This window comes from Pyxicephalus adspersus, chromosome 3, assembly GCF_032062135.1.
Source record: "Pyxicephalus adspersus chromosome 3, UCB_Pads_2.0, whole genome shotgun sequence".
In the NCBI taxonomy this organism is placed as follows: domain Eukaryota; kingdom Metazoa; phylum Chordata; class Amphibia; order Anura; family Pyxicephalidae; genus Pyxicephalus; species Pyxicephalus adspersus.
This window is the reverse complement of record NC_092860.1, coordinates 49,947,898-49,964,919: the sequence shown is the minus strand read 5'-3', so window position 1 is coordinate 49,964,919 and position 17,022 is coordinate 49,947,898. Positions and strand designations below refer to the sequence as shown.

Here is a 17,022-nt window from a genome sequence, read left to right as displayed (position 1 = left end):
TCCAATACAAAATGAGAACAAAATTCAAACTCTCATTTTGTATTGGATTGAATACAAACTCCTGTATCCAATCCAATACAAAATGAGAGTTTGAATTTACCAATTACATACTTTGTATTTTTTTTTTTAATTATTTTGTATTGGATTGGATACAGGAGTTTGTATTCAATCCAATATAAAATGTGTTTAAATGAGTTTCAGTTTGAATTTCCCGCACACGCGCCGACGTCATCGTACACGCCGACGTACGCGCACGGAGGGAGAAGAAGCCGGCCGGAGGACGACGCTGGAACACGACGATGGATGATCGCAGCGGGACCAGGTAAGTGATCGATAAGCCCGTACTTTTCTCACTGTATTTTCATACAGTGAGAAAAGTTCGGGTTTATCGATAATTGTAACTATTTTAAGCCCGTACCAAGGTCGGGCTTAACGGTTAGGTGGTTAATATTATTCATAATAATAATAAACAGGATTTATATAGCGCCAACATATTACGCAGCACTGTACATTAAATAGGGGATTCACATATATTTTCTTTTCCTAGGGTGACAATACTTTTTCAATTTGTCTGAAAAATTAGCATGCTTTCCTGTACAGTATTAGGTTGGACTACAGGCAGCCATCACATTGGGCTCTATTTATAAAACAGAGAATCTGGCAATCAATTACCACCATTGAAACACATGGACCTGGAAGATTCTCAGCAGGGAATGTTTGAGGAAATGTCAGATCCCTATGTCAGATGCTACATATTCAACTGCTACTGGAGTGCGCACAATGCATGGTGAAAACAATGGGAAAGCTATTATTTTAACAACAAAAAAAATCTCAATTCTGTTTAAGTTCTGCTTTAAGAACAGAAAAATGAGAAAGAATTCTGTGTTAACAAGGTGAGCCTAAGGGGAGGGCATTACTTTGGCTGGAAAAATGTTTGCTTCTACATTCTCCAAGGATAAACACCTGATGCTGGGTAGAACGGATAGTTTGAAACAGATCATCATATAAAAGAAAAATTTCATAAATTATGCATATTACTTGGCATAACCTCTCTACTTTATATTGCTTTTTGCTGAATTCAACAGGACTTTCTAAAATCAGCTTCTCACATGCCACCTGCCTGCTGCAGATGGTAAATATGATATATGAACTTTCCTAACCTTTACTAAACTTTCTATTGGACAAGGAAACTCCTGAAAATGGAATGCAGAGCCATTGTGGGATTGAAGGAATTACTGAAGCAACAAACCAATACCACTGAAGTACATCTGGGTATACAAAAGGTAGCAAACTAGGAATGAACGGCATGCAGTGAAAGGGTGACAAGAGTAGCAACTGTTATTAAAAAAAAGACTGACATAAGCTGAGCTGGTTCGCAGCTAAAGAACCAGAGAATATAAAAGTATTTCATGCATCAACATTTTGCAAAGCACTGAACAATTATAAATGAAGGCCTATACATTTCTAGTGTCAGCGGCTTTGCCGTAATTCCAATTTTACACATACAGTAGAAAGTTTAATCACAACATTAAGATTTGAGGATTTACATTGTGCTGCTTGCTAACGTCTCCTAATTCCGTTGCATTGTCCCTCCTCAGATATGTTTTACTGTGTATTTCCTGCTTCAACAGCTGTGCAAAATATTTAGCTATATGTCTTTCTAATTAGGTTGCATATTCTTGTTCTGCTAGGGACCTACCTTAACGTGGGTGAGTAATCAGATTACAGACACTATGAAAGGAAAGCAGCTACAGCTCTGACATTTGCTGAACAATTGCTATTCAGATTGCTGGTAGAGTCATGTGATTTCTATTACAGAAGCCATGGGCCTTCAATCCAGTATTTTACATCTTGCAAACCAGAAAAAAATATGCTTACACTTTTTTTTATTAAGTACACTTACTCCATACCTTGAAACCCATGATAATAACATACCACAGACCATGCCCGGTGCTAACCGTGTGACTGGCAGAATGCTCAATGCATTGTGTCCAATATTGTCTGGCAGTGACCAAACAGCAAATCATTTACAAATGGTTTAGGGTGAAAACATTCATACATACATTTCAGACACACATATAAGAAAAAAGTGAAAATATGTATATTATTATTTTTTTGGTCTGGGGCCCCATCCTATGAATTTATGCTGTACAATAATGGCACCTGAAATGGGCAAGAATTTGTTTTATATTGGTGGGTACCGTCTGATTAGTGTGTATGAAACATGTTACTCCAGTTGCTAAGTGATATATATTAAGTGATTAAAAAAACAAAATGCTGTGAATTTGCATGATGGCAGCTAATTACAGCACATAAAGTCACTGCATGATGGCTTTAGTGGTGACCTTGGGTCCTGGTGACAAGGTTGACCAATTCTAGGTGTCCCCTCCAATCTTCCATAGAAAACAATTGCTGTTTGAAGGTCCAAAAAAGAAAACTAGCTCAGTTAGTTAGATCAGCTATTTATACATGTTTTTCCATTTGTAGTGCCTAGCCAAGGGTGATCATCTCTTTCCAGCAATATCTCATAGAATGTTGAGAAATCCAAACCCTGGAAGTAGAAGATCTAGCATTGTGCTGCAGCATCTTCTAGTAAGATCTGGGCTACTCAGCATTCTAAGGGACGCTAACTACCTAACTACCCCCAACAGCTTAGGAAACTGTCATGTATGAGCCCTCTCGACAGGATCACCATTCTTTCAATAAAGGTTTTTATTTTAGGGAATTGAGCAATTTTTTTTTAATTACATTTTTTAGCCGTAATGAGATTTAGGTGGCAAGGTTAACCAATACATTATTCCTGAATTAGTGCGTAAAATAACCTCTTGTTCTCACTGACCTCATTTGCAAAACTGTACTTTCAATAGATTGCTAACCAAAAGGTTACAAGCTATGCAGTAAAATCACCCGTGTAGTTTAGTCCTTAGGGATCAATTATTTGTATACTGTTTTTGTCACCATCCGGAACAACAAATAGAATATTGCCTATGGGATATGCAAGCCATATATTTAACCTAGCACACAAGACATTTGTCAGAAATACTTTTGAAAAAACGAGAAGTGTTATTTTTAAATCAATATTCAATAATAATTAGGTCATATAGAAAGCTATAAAAGGTTAAATAAACTTATTTAAATAAATTCTAGATACATCATAATAGCATTTGAAAACATGTTGTTGGCAAATTTGGAGGATGGCATATAGCCCTTAATTAACCAATAGATTGGATATGTTTCATATCAACTAATTAGTGGTTTAATGAAAAGAGGCTAGAGAAAACATTTTAATGAAAGGTTTGATAATTTTGGTATTGAAATGTAGGTTCAACCATATTACATTAGTAACAGCTTTAGATGCAGTGGGATAACAATAGTCTTAGGAGCTCATACAGGTACCATAGACACATGGAGTGGGAGGGGGTCCATTAGGAACAATTTTAGGTAAGACTATCCCCTGTGCTGATAAACTAGATGTATTGTCATTTGAGGTTCTTCTAAAGAATGAAATTGAAAATGTAAACCTAATGCAGTAATAAATTCCATAGTTTGTTCCCAACAAAAACCTGATAGGTCAGTTGATCTCATTATGGTTATTTTTGCTACTATGACTATAACTTCTTTCCCCAGCACTTGCCACTTGTACTGACTATATTCACCATTGTTCTGCTGCCTTTCCTTAAGTTAGACATGCTATATTTTGGGATCAATGACATATACTAACACTACTAGCTACTACAGAGAGTTAGTCATGGGGCCCTCCATCAAAATTTGTCTTTGGAACATAATTTACATAAGTTGATAACCTTTAAACTACAACATCTCTCCCAGATTCTGAATTTTGAACTCCCCACCGAGGCCAAATTCAGATCACACAAAAAGCACTAGAGTAGTCCTGTAGTTTCTGTATTATTATTCTATGAATGATTTCCCTTGATGCTACCCAAGATAGGTATTTTTCCATGTTGCATTTGTCCTTCATTTTCCTAACCCTACAGCCAATCTGATTTTAGGTGGCTGTATTAATATACTGTAGGTATCATGCTGTTTTTTGTTGTCTGTATAAAGGGATAGTCCTATCCCAGACCCTCTATAGTAACTGAAAAGAAGAACCTATATTACTGTTCTTCTTACACCAGTCAAAAGAGGGTCAAGGCATCAAAAACTTTTCTTCATGGATTCTGTTAAAAATATGGAGGAAACTCAGGAGCCCCATTTTTGTTGCTACTAGGAAAGGGTTATTGCAGATTGCTTTGTCTCCTCACCTTTGTTATAATTTGTTATCATTTTAATCCTATTACTTGTTCTCAGAAATCAACTGTCAGTTTTACAAAAGGGCATATAGTCAATGTATATAACACAGTTACATCAATGTAATATTCAATTAGGTAGACAGAGTTATGAGTGTGGATCTAACTTACACACAGAGGGAAGACAGTCTGTGGGCACCTTGCCTATGTCTAAGAGGACAAGTGGATCTGTAATAGGAAACAGGAAAGGGGATAGTCCTTGTTTCTGCTGCCAAATATTTGGACCCCCCCAATACATGTAAAGGGGTAAAACTCCAGTAAAAATAAAGGGTTGGGGATGGGTCTGCTGCTGCTGCTATTGCAACTAAATAAGTTCAGAAATGTTGATGTTAGAATATTCAGTAATAAAATGTAACTAACACAAGAGCAAAATAAGCCAGCATCTAGGCACAACATGCTGTAGGAGATCCATGAATTACACACATACATGGTAGTGCCATAGCATGGCCACCTGCAGATGGAGGGGATATAAACTGCTCTTTGTACAGGGGACTTATCTGGGAGCTAAATGCTTTGCTGCAGGCTACACTTCAGACATAATTTTAAATCCACATTAATTATAATGAAGAAAAATGTCTGGCAATTCTTTTGAAAATGTAACCAGTTTCTTCTGGTAGCCTCCTGGCGGATTTGGCCCTGATGGTGTTGAAGTTTGAGTATTTGTAACATTATATTTATAATATACTGGTGTACTTCTTTCAATTATGGTAAAGTTTCAATGTGCTATTTTGTAGCTAAGTGAAAACAAGTGTTTACTAAATGTAGGAGATTAAAAAAACAAACTTATACTAATCAGAGGTTTGCACGCCCAGGTAATTTAGATGTTTATTCTCCAAGCAACTTTCAGACATAAACAGGCAGATCTCTCATCTAGAACAAATGACGGTAAGAAGAGAATACAGAAACCTAGACAATCCTTTCTACACCTTATCACATTTACCAGGGTAAATTTTATTTTGGAGACCATTTAATGCTTGAGAATTCAGTGTGTGTGTGATAAATACTTTCATTTGTGCTATCACCTACACAAACATACATGCTCTGTGTATTATGGATCTTACTAATTCAAACAGGAACAAAACTGACCACAGAGAGTATGTTCCATTTGCTATTCCATCACTGTAAGGTAACTTCACATAGGATGATCTGACATGCAAGGTGTAGAAAATGGTTGCACTGGTATCATCTTCCTTCCATACCTGTTACACTACAATGAGTACAATATAGACCCAAGAATCACCAGCTAGTATAAACTGCTGTGAAGCAAAACCCTATTTGTCTTCTAGGGAATGTCCTGATAGCAGCTCCCTTGAAGGTGATAACCCAGGAGTTTTCAAGTTTAATGATCTGTAGAAACATATGTCAGACACCACTACTATGAGGTTATATTTGTAAAGTTAAATCACAAACCTTAGCAGAAGAAAATGTTTTGTAGCTGTGTGCTGTTTGTTGATATAAAACCATTGCTAAGGAATATTCTGTTCATGTCTTGCTGAATAATAACAGTTCAACACTTATTAATAATGTGACAAAAATTGTGAGCGTCCCAAGATACAACATTATCCAGAACACTTAATTTAAAAGATCTGAAACAACAAAATGAAAACTGCTGTGATTAAACATCAGATCTTGTTCAACATTTCAGACACGGCATGTTTTTTTTCCATAAGATTTTTAAAATGTACTATCTGTACAGGCATCTTATCTCAAGTGGGTCAGAAAGTGGTTAACATTACATTACAGCATTAAACACAGAAACACAGGGCATGGAAAATTTGATTATCTGCACAACCCTTTTTAATGGGAATTTTGTCTTCAAAAACTCAACATCTTATCTTTGATTTCCAGTAATGGAAAATGGAGATTCCTCTCTACTTACCGGGTACTCAACTATTAGAGACATGGAATATGAAGTAGAATCAATGTGTTACAGCCTCACCTAATAGACCTTGGAATGCACAGTAGTAGGTCTATTAGGTGAGTATGTGTAACACATTGATTCCATTGCATTTACTGAAGTCACATCATTGGCAAATGAAATCTTGTTGGGTATTAGGTGTCACCTCAATACCCTTATAATACATTTTCATGCTAGAACAACTGAGTAGGCAATGGCAGCTTTGTTTCATAACAGCCTTCACCAATGTGATCAGATTTATTTGTACATTTTAGGATTTCTTAGAGCCAATTATCACCTCTTTCATTAGGCATATGTGATATTTTCATTAAAGAAGTATGTTACTTTGGTTATTTATGTTGGGGGATTTATTTATTAAAAGACTACTGATTCTATGTCACTAACCATGGTTACCCATAATTTGATCTGTTTTAGACATGGATCAGGTTAAAGTGTAAAATACAACAGCCAAACTATCTTCTTTTTACTGGTACTAGCATGCACATGCCCTTGATACCACTTTAACGTAAAAAGGATAAACTGGTACTGGTCCAAAAAACAGACCTGCCAATAATTAATAATAAACCCTTTACAATCATTCAGCAAAGAGGGTAACTGATGTATTGGTTCTCCAAAACAGGATCTGGCAGGAATCATCTAATGCCTAAAGCTGGCCATGGGCAATAAAGGACAGGGGTGATCCAACTACCCCATCTATGTGAGTTGGTAAATCACTAATATGTAATACAGTTGCATTAGGCAATCATTTACTTCTATGGAATGTGGTGGGATATACTACAGATCCTATTGGTAATTGGCCTATCAGAGGTGAAACTATACATAATGAGAAGGTTGTCTGACCTTTCAAATGACTATTCTCCCTAATAGGCTTTATGCACCATTTTATGCAAGTGTACCATATATGTTATATTGTTAAATCTGTTCTTGCCAATCAAGAGACTGTCATTTAAAAATTGGGCAACAACAATAGATACCATAAAGATGCTCATACATTTTAGACCTCCTTGGATATATACTTGCAGTTTCAGCAAGATGGCAATAGGACATGTGAGACCACCGCAAATTATATTATAAATCAGTTTCTACATGTGCGGTCCCAAAACAATTCATCACCTTAACCACTTTATTGTATATATCTGTTAAAATAATTTATTATATATGCCTCAGGCTTGGTGACCCAAACCTATAGCTAGTTTAATCAGTTACTTTAATCAGATCACTCAACCTACAATCATTATTTAATAAATGGAAAATCAGAATGGGATGGGTGATCATAGACCCAGTATTATTAAATCTAAGTGGCAGTATAGCTTTATCCCTCATCTGAAAGAGATAGAACTGTGTAAAAAGTCCAACAATCTAATCTTATAGCTCTCATACACTCTAATATAATAAGCAGCACTGTTATTTTAGTTAAAAGACGTTGATGAATTATCTGATTGAAATTCATACTGTTTCTGGTAATGTATTATGTACTTTAGTAGAATGAGTCGCTCTTTGCCTAGAAACAAAAATATATGTTCATATACATTGCTTGCAGAAAGAATGTATTTCAGTGGATGCATTAAAATATATTTAATACACATGGCGATAAAAATTGTTTACAAAGTATGGTTTAGTAAAAGGAAAAAAGGTGCCAAAGGCATACCTTAATATAGGGTCACATTCATAAAAAATTTCCTGTACCTGACTTTTAACAATCGCTTTAGCTTGCTTACTGAAAACAATTTACTATAAATGTTTCTTAAAAAGAACAAAAATAAATGCCTTTTCATTGAATTAGTTGAACTTTAGAGTTTTAATAAATGTAATTTCTATAAAAAAAATAGCTATATTATTAAAAAATGGTAAGGGCACGTATAAAGACTAAACTTATAATAAATGTCCGAATTCTGAAATATCCACCCAAATATAAAATCATTTGTTTGCTCTGCACCTACTAGTAGGTGCTTTATTTTATTCAGTATAATGACATCACTTTCATCATTATCTCAGAATTTTTATAAACTGTGTGTATTGTTTCTTTAAGCCAATGGACCAACAAATTCAGATTTTAGAGGTTTTAGTGATTATATTTTATTATATACTAGGTATTTAGCATCTCAAGAAGGTAATCCTCTAAGCTTTTAAATACAACATTTTTTTTTTTTTAGCCCAGCAGCTTCAGCCTGCTTGTCACAATTGAGTATATTTAACAAAGGGAGTTTGCAGAGTTGCTTCTGATGACAGTATTGTCTAAATCAGGTGAAAAGTAAATAAATGGCTACTGACTGGTCCTTGTGTACCCCAAACGGCAAAGACAGGTCCTGACATTTGTGCTAGGGCTGTGATACCTACTATTGTATACTGCTTCTAAATGTTGTGTGCACTTTAACATGCACCTGTGTACCATACTCTATATTCCTTAAATATCAATATATGATTTACTGTAATAGCTTTGTGTTCACAGTAACACACAAACACACCACAATATATACACACACCTGCTTCCACTGCTCTACTAAACAAACAACATCACACTCTTTTGTGTATACTTACAAAAAAACGGAGAAAACCACAAACCAATATCAATAATAGAGAGAGAGAGAAAAAAAAACAGGAAAAGAGAGGGAAGGAAGGAAGTGGAAGAAAGGGAGAGAAGAGATGGTGAGAGAGGAAAATAGAGAGAAAAGGACAGAAAAAAAGAGAAAGGGGACGATGAAGGTAGGAGAAAGTGAAACGTCTGTGGAAAAGAGAGATGAGAGATATTATGAGAGATAAAAGACAGAAAGAAAATAATGAAAGAGAGAGAGAGAGAGAGAAAGAAAAAGAAAGAAAGAAAGAAAGAAAGAAAGAAAGAAAGAAAGAAAGAAAGAAAGAAAGAAAGAAAGAGGGAGAGAGAGATGGGGTAGAGAAAAAGAGAAAGAGAAGGGGATAATAAAAAAGACTGTGAAAAAAGGATGAGAGATATTATGGGAGAAGACAGAAAGAAAGAAAGAAAGAGATTGGGTAGAGAAAAAGAGAAAGAGAGGGAGATAATAAAAAAGACTGTGAAAAAAAAGATGAGAGATATTATGAAAGAGAAAAAGAGAAAGATAATTAGAAAAAGAAAGATAAAATAAAAGAGGGCGAGAAAGAAAGAAAGAAAGAATGAAAAAAGAAAGAGGGATGGATAGGGGTAGAGGAAAAGAGAAAGAGAAGGAGATAGGAAAAAAGATAGAGAGTAAAAGAAAGAAAACTAGAAGTGAAAAGAGGGAGAATGAAAGAGAGAGAAGAACATGAAGACTGAAAGAGAGAAATTGATAAAAAAAACTAGTAAAAAGAACACAGAAGGAGTGGAAGAGAATGAGGGAAAAGAGAGGAACGAGGAGACAAGATGGGGCAAAAGAGAGAGAAGGAGAAGAGAAAGATAGTGGAGGAAGATAGAGAAAGGGGGACAATTATCGGTCATATTATATTAGTTGGGAATTAAATATGACCAAATAAATGATAAAGGGATAGATGGATACACCCATAGATTCATAGATAAGGAATAATCACTTTGATATTTGGACAGATAAAACGACAGATTATTAGAAAGATATAGATGGATACATAGATAATGAATAGTTGGATGGATGGCTAGATGTATGTGTACAGCCTCCATAGTATAGAGAATACTTGTCCAGTAATCTATGTGTGCAGCCTATCAGTAAGGTCACACAGTACATGGAGACCCTCTTGAGCCCTGATTACATGTACCCTTGTTAGGATATGATGACATGAGTGGCACTCCATCATGACAAGGAATAGTGTGTAAGTGTGGATCCCACGTGTGTTGTACAATAGAGTGTTTGACAGTGAGATCAGGGCTAAGAGTAAACAATTGTATAGATTATTTCACGGGTCACAGAGAAGTAAAGCGCCTTCTTCAACATGCTCTCTATATTCTATGTGCCGTGTCAGGGCATCTTGACACCATATTGTCATTATATCCCATGACAGAAGAGAACAGGGGGAGGTCAATCCTTCATCTAGTATTCACAAACCTATTGTGGAGTAAAGGAGGACAGGACACTGCATATAATAAAAGGTACACCAGTGGAATAAAGGTATATATATATATATATATATATATATAAAATAAAGGTAACTGTAGTAAAAGGTTCCCTAGAAATGTGCAGGAAGAATCTGCCTACAAGTATACAATATTACCATTACATTATAGATAGTGATACATTTCCTGGCTAGGATTAACTATTCATTGTAATAACATCCTCTGCAATTCGCAAATGTGTATCAAACTAGCAATAGTTATTACCGATGGTCGTTTTTTTTCCGATTTTTTACTCATCGGTAATTAAAATACTAAAACAGGAGAGTAGCTTTTATAAAACCCCCCAAGAAATGATTTACTGAGAACAAATAAATAATAAATTGTAGCTGTGCTCACGTTGAATCCCCAATCATTTGCAGATCAAATACAAAAATACAATTCAGATAACTGGACAATAAAAGTCATTTTTTATACAATAAAAGAAAATTCGCCTTTTTTAATTACTATAACATATAGACTAATGATATAAAATTCTTATTAGCCCATTTTGTAGAACGATTAGCACTTCACTTAAAGGTTTTTAAAGATGTTTATTGCATCGTTTTTATTATAACATTGCGTTTATATTTTTAATGATATTGCAAATGAAGGTTAATAATAACAATTATAGAAGATAGGTGTAACAAAAAAGAATGATAATGGCATTTCGTGCACGAACAGTGCAATTTCTACATCACTTTGACTAATTCATCATTCGAAGAGGATTGATGGGCCACCTGCTGGGTTTGATATTAAAGTAATTGCTGTATAAAATGTGAGAGGGGTATAGGAGTTCTCAATCAAAACAAACCAGGCTGTGGCAATGAGATTTTTATGACAGATCCCAGGTTTTAGCAATGTTTCCATACCTATTCATTTATCTATCTGTATGTATGCATCACAGATTGAAGGCATGGATGAAGTATGGATTCAATGTTCAAACATGTAGGCACACTAATTTGTTTTTCATTAGTCCCAAATTACAAATCTTTAACACTATTTGAAGATCATTATTTTTGCCATGTGACTGTCATTTTCAAATTTCCTTATACTTAAAAAAATAAGGATTTGTATCATGGTGTATCATTTTTGATCTAAGCCTTAACACTTCTGTAGTGCTGAAGGTATAAAGTCAATGTACACATATACATACTATATTCATTGCACCTTCTACAACACAGAGACTGAGGAGCATACAATGCACTGAACAGGGAATTGTGCCAGATTTGGAAAGCAGCCAAACTTGCAGCAGTTTTTGCAGATATTAGTATCTTTCTATTTGTGATTTATTTGTGCCTAAGAGTTGATTTCCTTTTCTATATATTTTATCAGGGGCTTGATAAATGATTAGAAGGAGGGTTTTACCAATACCTCTGTGTATGAAAAAAAAACAGAAGGTCGTGTTAATGAAAGCAATGATGAGCAATATATGTTTAGAGGAAGGGGAGAGAATGGGTGTGATACACAGCAAGTGAACACAACCAGTGACCCGTATAAAGAGTCACATTGGCTGCTTCTATCCCTGTGTACAAAGCAAGCCTGGAAATAAGGAGCACAGTGGGGAGCTGGGACGTCTGCACCGGGGCAAACCTGGGACAAATATACTGTGTAATGTTATCTGGGCACCCTACACCTACAGGAATACACAGGGGCCAATTCTCATCTGCTGAGCATACACTGTGATAGGTGATACAGGTAGCAGGCAGACCCAGCTCACTATACAATGCCCAGAAATATATACATATACAATATAAACATAGATATGTGATATATATATATATCTTATAAATATATATAATATGTAAATATAAATAAATATATATATATATATATATATATATCTTATAAATATATATAATATGTAAATATAAATATATATATATATATATATATATATATATAACCTCCCACAGAATATGTGTGTTATATACATGTGTTATGTATATAGTAAAATGTATATTACTTACCCTACATAAAATAAACAATTAATATATTTAATAAAATATTTAAAGTATCTATAATAAAATTTATATATATATATATATATATATATATATATATATATATATATTCTTTCCCATTTGTTATTTTTTCTATTTAATATTTTCAAATATTCCTAAACCCTGTACACTAAACATCACATATCTCTTCTCACTTATTTTGAACTAACACAATTACCCGATGAAACAGAGGACTGACTTTCGAAGTGATACCACTTATCTATATAAATAAATAAAATATGCATTTTTTAAATCCATATTTTGTGATTGCAGTACAGAAATGAAGGATGAAGTCTAAATCAGATGTTAGTGGCCAAATTCTTCCCCTCGGTTACTTTGCTGCCCACACAGGTTCCAGGTTTTGATTTGTCAGATTGGCAGTATTTACCAAGAGACAAGCATTGTGAGAATTAACCTGATGTGATATTCATTTATTGGCATGTTAATTTAAGTCCTCGTAGTTGGCACATTTTGTAGATCTGAAGGATACAATACGAAAAATTGTGTTGGTGTATTTTTGTTACCTTTTATTAAAAATCTGACTAAGGTGAATATTTGCTGATAACATTGGAGGAGGTGTGGGAAAAATTTCCAACAGAGAGGGTCATCCTTGTCAAATGTTATCATTCCAGATGACCCCCTGGAGCAGAGGGCAATTTCATTATTAAAGATATCTTCCAGCCTTTAAAGTACAGCTATTACCTTCCAATTCTACGTGCCCCATGGAATAAAGAATACTCCGCAATTTAAATAAATGACTAATCATGGGTATTAGTAAATATATTCTACAGATGATCAACTTTATGATCATCACACACCTAACAATTGAAAAAAAAACACTAAATATAAGATGAATAGTACAAAAATTAAAATATCTTGCAATCATGATTTAAGGAAAATAAAGATTAAAAGAAAATGTCATGCTTTATTTTTTAAGATTATCTAATCACAAATGTTGGCAATCTTTCCCCAGATTTAATTGGATCGGATCCACCTCGATGTCTGTAGAATAGTAGATGGTATGATCGGCCAGTAAGGTGTCTGTGCAGCATTTCCTCCCACCCCAGACATTAATGTGAGCACATGATGGAGGTATGTTTCCTGAAGGAGTCATTATCCCAGGAAATCGATCCTATAGCAAGCCCGCAGTGATGGCCGCTAACTAATCAATAGAAGTCAGGAGAGGAAAGATCAGATCTCATTTTCTTAATCTAGTGGGGCCACTTTCACTAGCTCGTATTTAAACCCTTAACCTCGCAACATGTATGAAATTGTTTATCGATTAAACGATTATTCACGCGATTAGACGTAATAAAAGGAGACATTGATCAGTGGGGATGACACTGAGTGTTAGTGGACGATCACAATCAGACATTTACACCAGTGACAACGATCAAAGCCACTTATCCAAATTAGCCCTCCATCCCTTTCTATCTATAGGATTCTAGCCATCAGATACCCCTGAGCTTCTTCTACACCGATCATATAGAAATCTGGGAATAAATCAGCCGACAAAATACTACACCACGTCCTGCCAATGAATTACTATTACATCCTTGTAGAGTTCTAATTCTGTTCATACAAACTTCAAACAAAAGCTGATTCACCAAAGGGAATTATTGACATCTTTAGAAAAGCATCAAAAACATACACATTCTTTGTTCCTAATATTCGGGTGATATTTGTCGGATTCACAAACTGTACTTTATAGCTTATGTGTAACTTTAGAAACCTTGGAAAAAGAAGTCTTTTTGTATTTAATGAAGGAATACAATAGATTTACAAGTATAGAAATCAGAACTGTCAGCACTAAGTCACGTGGCACAGTGACTGTATATAATAATACACGTGTATACACATAATGAGAGTACATAAACATTAATAAATATAAATATATAAATTTATATATATATATATATATATACACACACAATGAGAGTAGTACATAAATATAAATATATATATATATATTTATATTTATACACACTCATATACACACTCACTATACACTTACACACAAAAAGAATACATAAATATATAAATATACACAATGAGAGTACATATATATATATATATATATATACACACATTTACACCATGAGAGTACATAAATATATATAAATATATATATATATATATTTATTTATACACACACACACACACACAATAAGAATACATAAATATATATATATACACACAATGAGAGTACATATATATATATATATATATATATATTTACACACCTATATTGTGTCACTATTTTGACTTTATATCTATACATATATATATACATATATACTATATTGCATGCTGCAGTATACAAATCTATATTTGTATGTTAATTTTGCATAGTCATAATAAATGTACATAACACGCCAGAAAATTTACAAAAAAAAGCAAAAACAATACAATAATAGTAATATGTATATATATATATATATATATATATATATATATATCTATATAAATATACATATGTATAGCTGGTTATATAGGACCTATGAACTTTATATACCAAACAATTAATCCAACACCCAATCTGTATATCTTCATATTTCTAGCAGATGCCATGCTTCTTCTAGCAGCAGTGATATATTAAATGTCATGGCCATAATTGTAGGGTAGGTAGGTGCACCTTACCTGCTCTGCCAGTCCTTGGAGCCGCGTAGTTTTTGTCTAGTTCCATTCGGATTTGACTTGTTGATGAGGACAGAGTGAAAAAAAAAGTTTGTGTTTTTTGTAGTAGTTTTTTCTTCTTCTTCCCCCCTTTTCTTGTGGCCTGAGGGGGCTCCTGGCAGCCTGGAATAATTCAAGCCTTCCGCTCCCTGTCGTGCTTTTTGCAGCTGATCACTGAGCTGAAACTAAACGTTTTAGGAGAGGGAGGTTAAAAAAAGAAAGAAGCCCTCCGAAGGAACCGTGAAATGATTAAGGAACTAAAGGACTCTCCTCAGCATGTGAGATCATGTCCTGTTCTAGAAAACATCACAAGATGTCTCTAGATGTAACCAAGAGCCCAAATCATCTGCACTGTACTAAAGGGGGGAAATCAAAACTTTCAGCCTATGTACAGCACAGTGCCTGATCATTTCCTTATACATGAGGGCTGGATGATGTACTGTTACCCTGCTGTCACTTCCCTTCCCTCCACTGTCTTATCAGATTTGTATTATTATTACTATTATTATATAATAAAGCTAAGTACTTTGTATATTGATAGTGTGAATGTATGGTATAAAATCCACAAATAACATTTCTACACCTGGTCTGTTTTAATTTACATTTCTTTTTTATATCAATAAAAAGTTTATTGAAGAATCATGGGACTGCAATAAACAATATGATAATTTAATACAGCAACAAATAAAACAATCATCCTTCACAATCCAAGCTGCCTTTTTCTATAAAATCCATTTAAAGGTGGTAAGAGTTAAAAACTGCTTAGGATTTAGGCTGGATTTACACCTTTGTCTGCACTTTGACGCTTTTTTATGAATTTCATACACTGGCATAGCCATCAGAAGGCCCTATAATACATGTTGATGCATCAAAACTCCATCAAATATATGAATGCATCACATAAATATGATCTGGCACCATTTAGAACAATGGCTAACCTAGGTACAAGCACTTAAAAGTATAGATGTGGATGGTGCTTTATGGTAAAAGGGGCTTATTCAGACCACTGGACATGTGAAACGCACTGACAATGTATAATGTGGTGCATTTTTGCATACCTGCCATGGATTTTTTACGTGCAATAGAGTGTGTGCATGTTTTTTTGAAGGGGTTCTTAAAACGCATTGTGGCATGGTATATGGAGTTTTAAGGCTGTTTTTTGCTTTTTCAACAAGCCCACACTAGCTAAGTGAGTGGACTGGTAATAAGTAGGCACATTAGAAGAAACCCAATGATATATTTAAAATATTTTTTTTAGTTTCCATACATACTTTAGTTTCGTAAAGTCATCACTAGGTCTTCATGGTTTGTGGTTGTAATACAAGCAGGTAATGGCTGGTGGGAGAGACTATCAGGGTGCTGTGTATAGCATTCTGAGAACAACACAGAATTCTGCCCCAGTACTGCTCTTAGGAGCAACCAGGAATACAATATAAATATTATATTAAAATATTCATGTTTCATGAGAAGTAAATGAGAGTATAAAGGAGTAGGTGCCCCCAGTCAGACTGCTGTTGCGCACAGGGTACCCTAGGTGATACATTGGTACCACCTACTGAGCCTCAATGAGCAATAAAGCGGACATTCCACAAAAAAAGGTCCCGACCAAAGCCAGTAAGTCTAGGGAGTTAGAGGTCAGATGATGCTGAACATCTTCAAACCAGGAAATGGGGGAGGATCTAAGTGATTTGCTGCAGCTTCTACTGCCCTTAGAGAAATTTACATTGTGCAGGGAAATCAGCGTAAGCAATCTAGGTATAGGGGAGTAGCCGGTACAACCAAGAAATACTGCGCCAATGTGTTGAAACAGAAGATATTTAAATATTTAAAATTTAAACATAAAACTAAAGGATTTATTTCTAGGTTTAGGATAGTAAACAGACTTTTGCAGTATAGGAAGAGTAGATTGGTGTATAGTAGGAGTTGGTATAGGTTACACTGTCCTGAATGAGCAGATTACAGTGTCTCTTTATATATCTGCCCATAGAAATTAGAAGGTGGTAGGCTAATATAACTATCATGGCTAATACATGGACAGATGTATTATTATTATTATTATTATTATTA

General features: G+C 34.6%; 1 protein-coding gene across 2 annotated transcripts in view; it reads right to left on the bottom strand.

Moving 5' to 3' along the window:
• The window catches only part of PAX5 (paired box 5), a 157,256-nt gene extending 141,969 nt beyond the window's left edge, over positions 1–15,287 (bottom strand). For both annotated transcript variants that reach the window (XM_072404536.1, XM_072404538.1), the window contains exon 1: positions 14,920–15,287. In XM_072404536.1, coding sequence (XP_072260637.1) covers positions 14,920–14,965 — 46 coding nt within the window. In that variant the 5' untranslated portion in view covers positions 14,966–15,287. The remainder of the gene's footprint in view (positions 1–14,919) is intronic.
• Between the last annotated feature and the right edge of the window lie 1,735 nt (positions 15,288–17,022).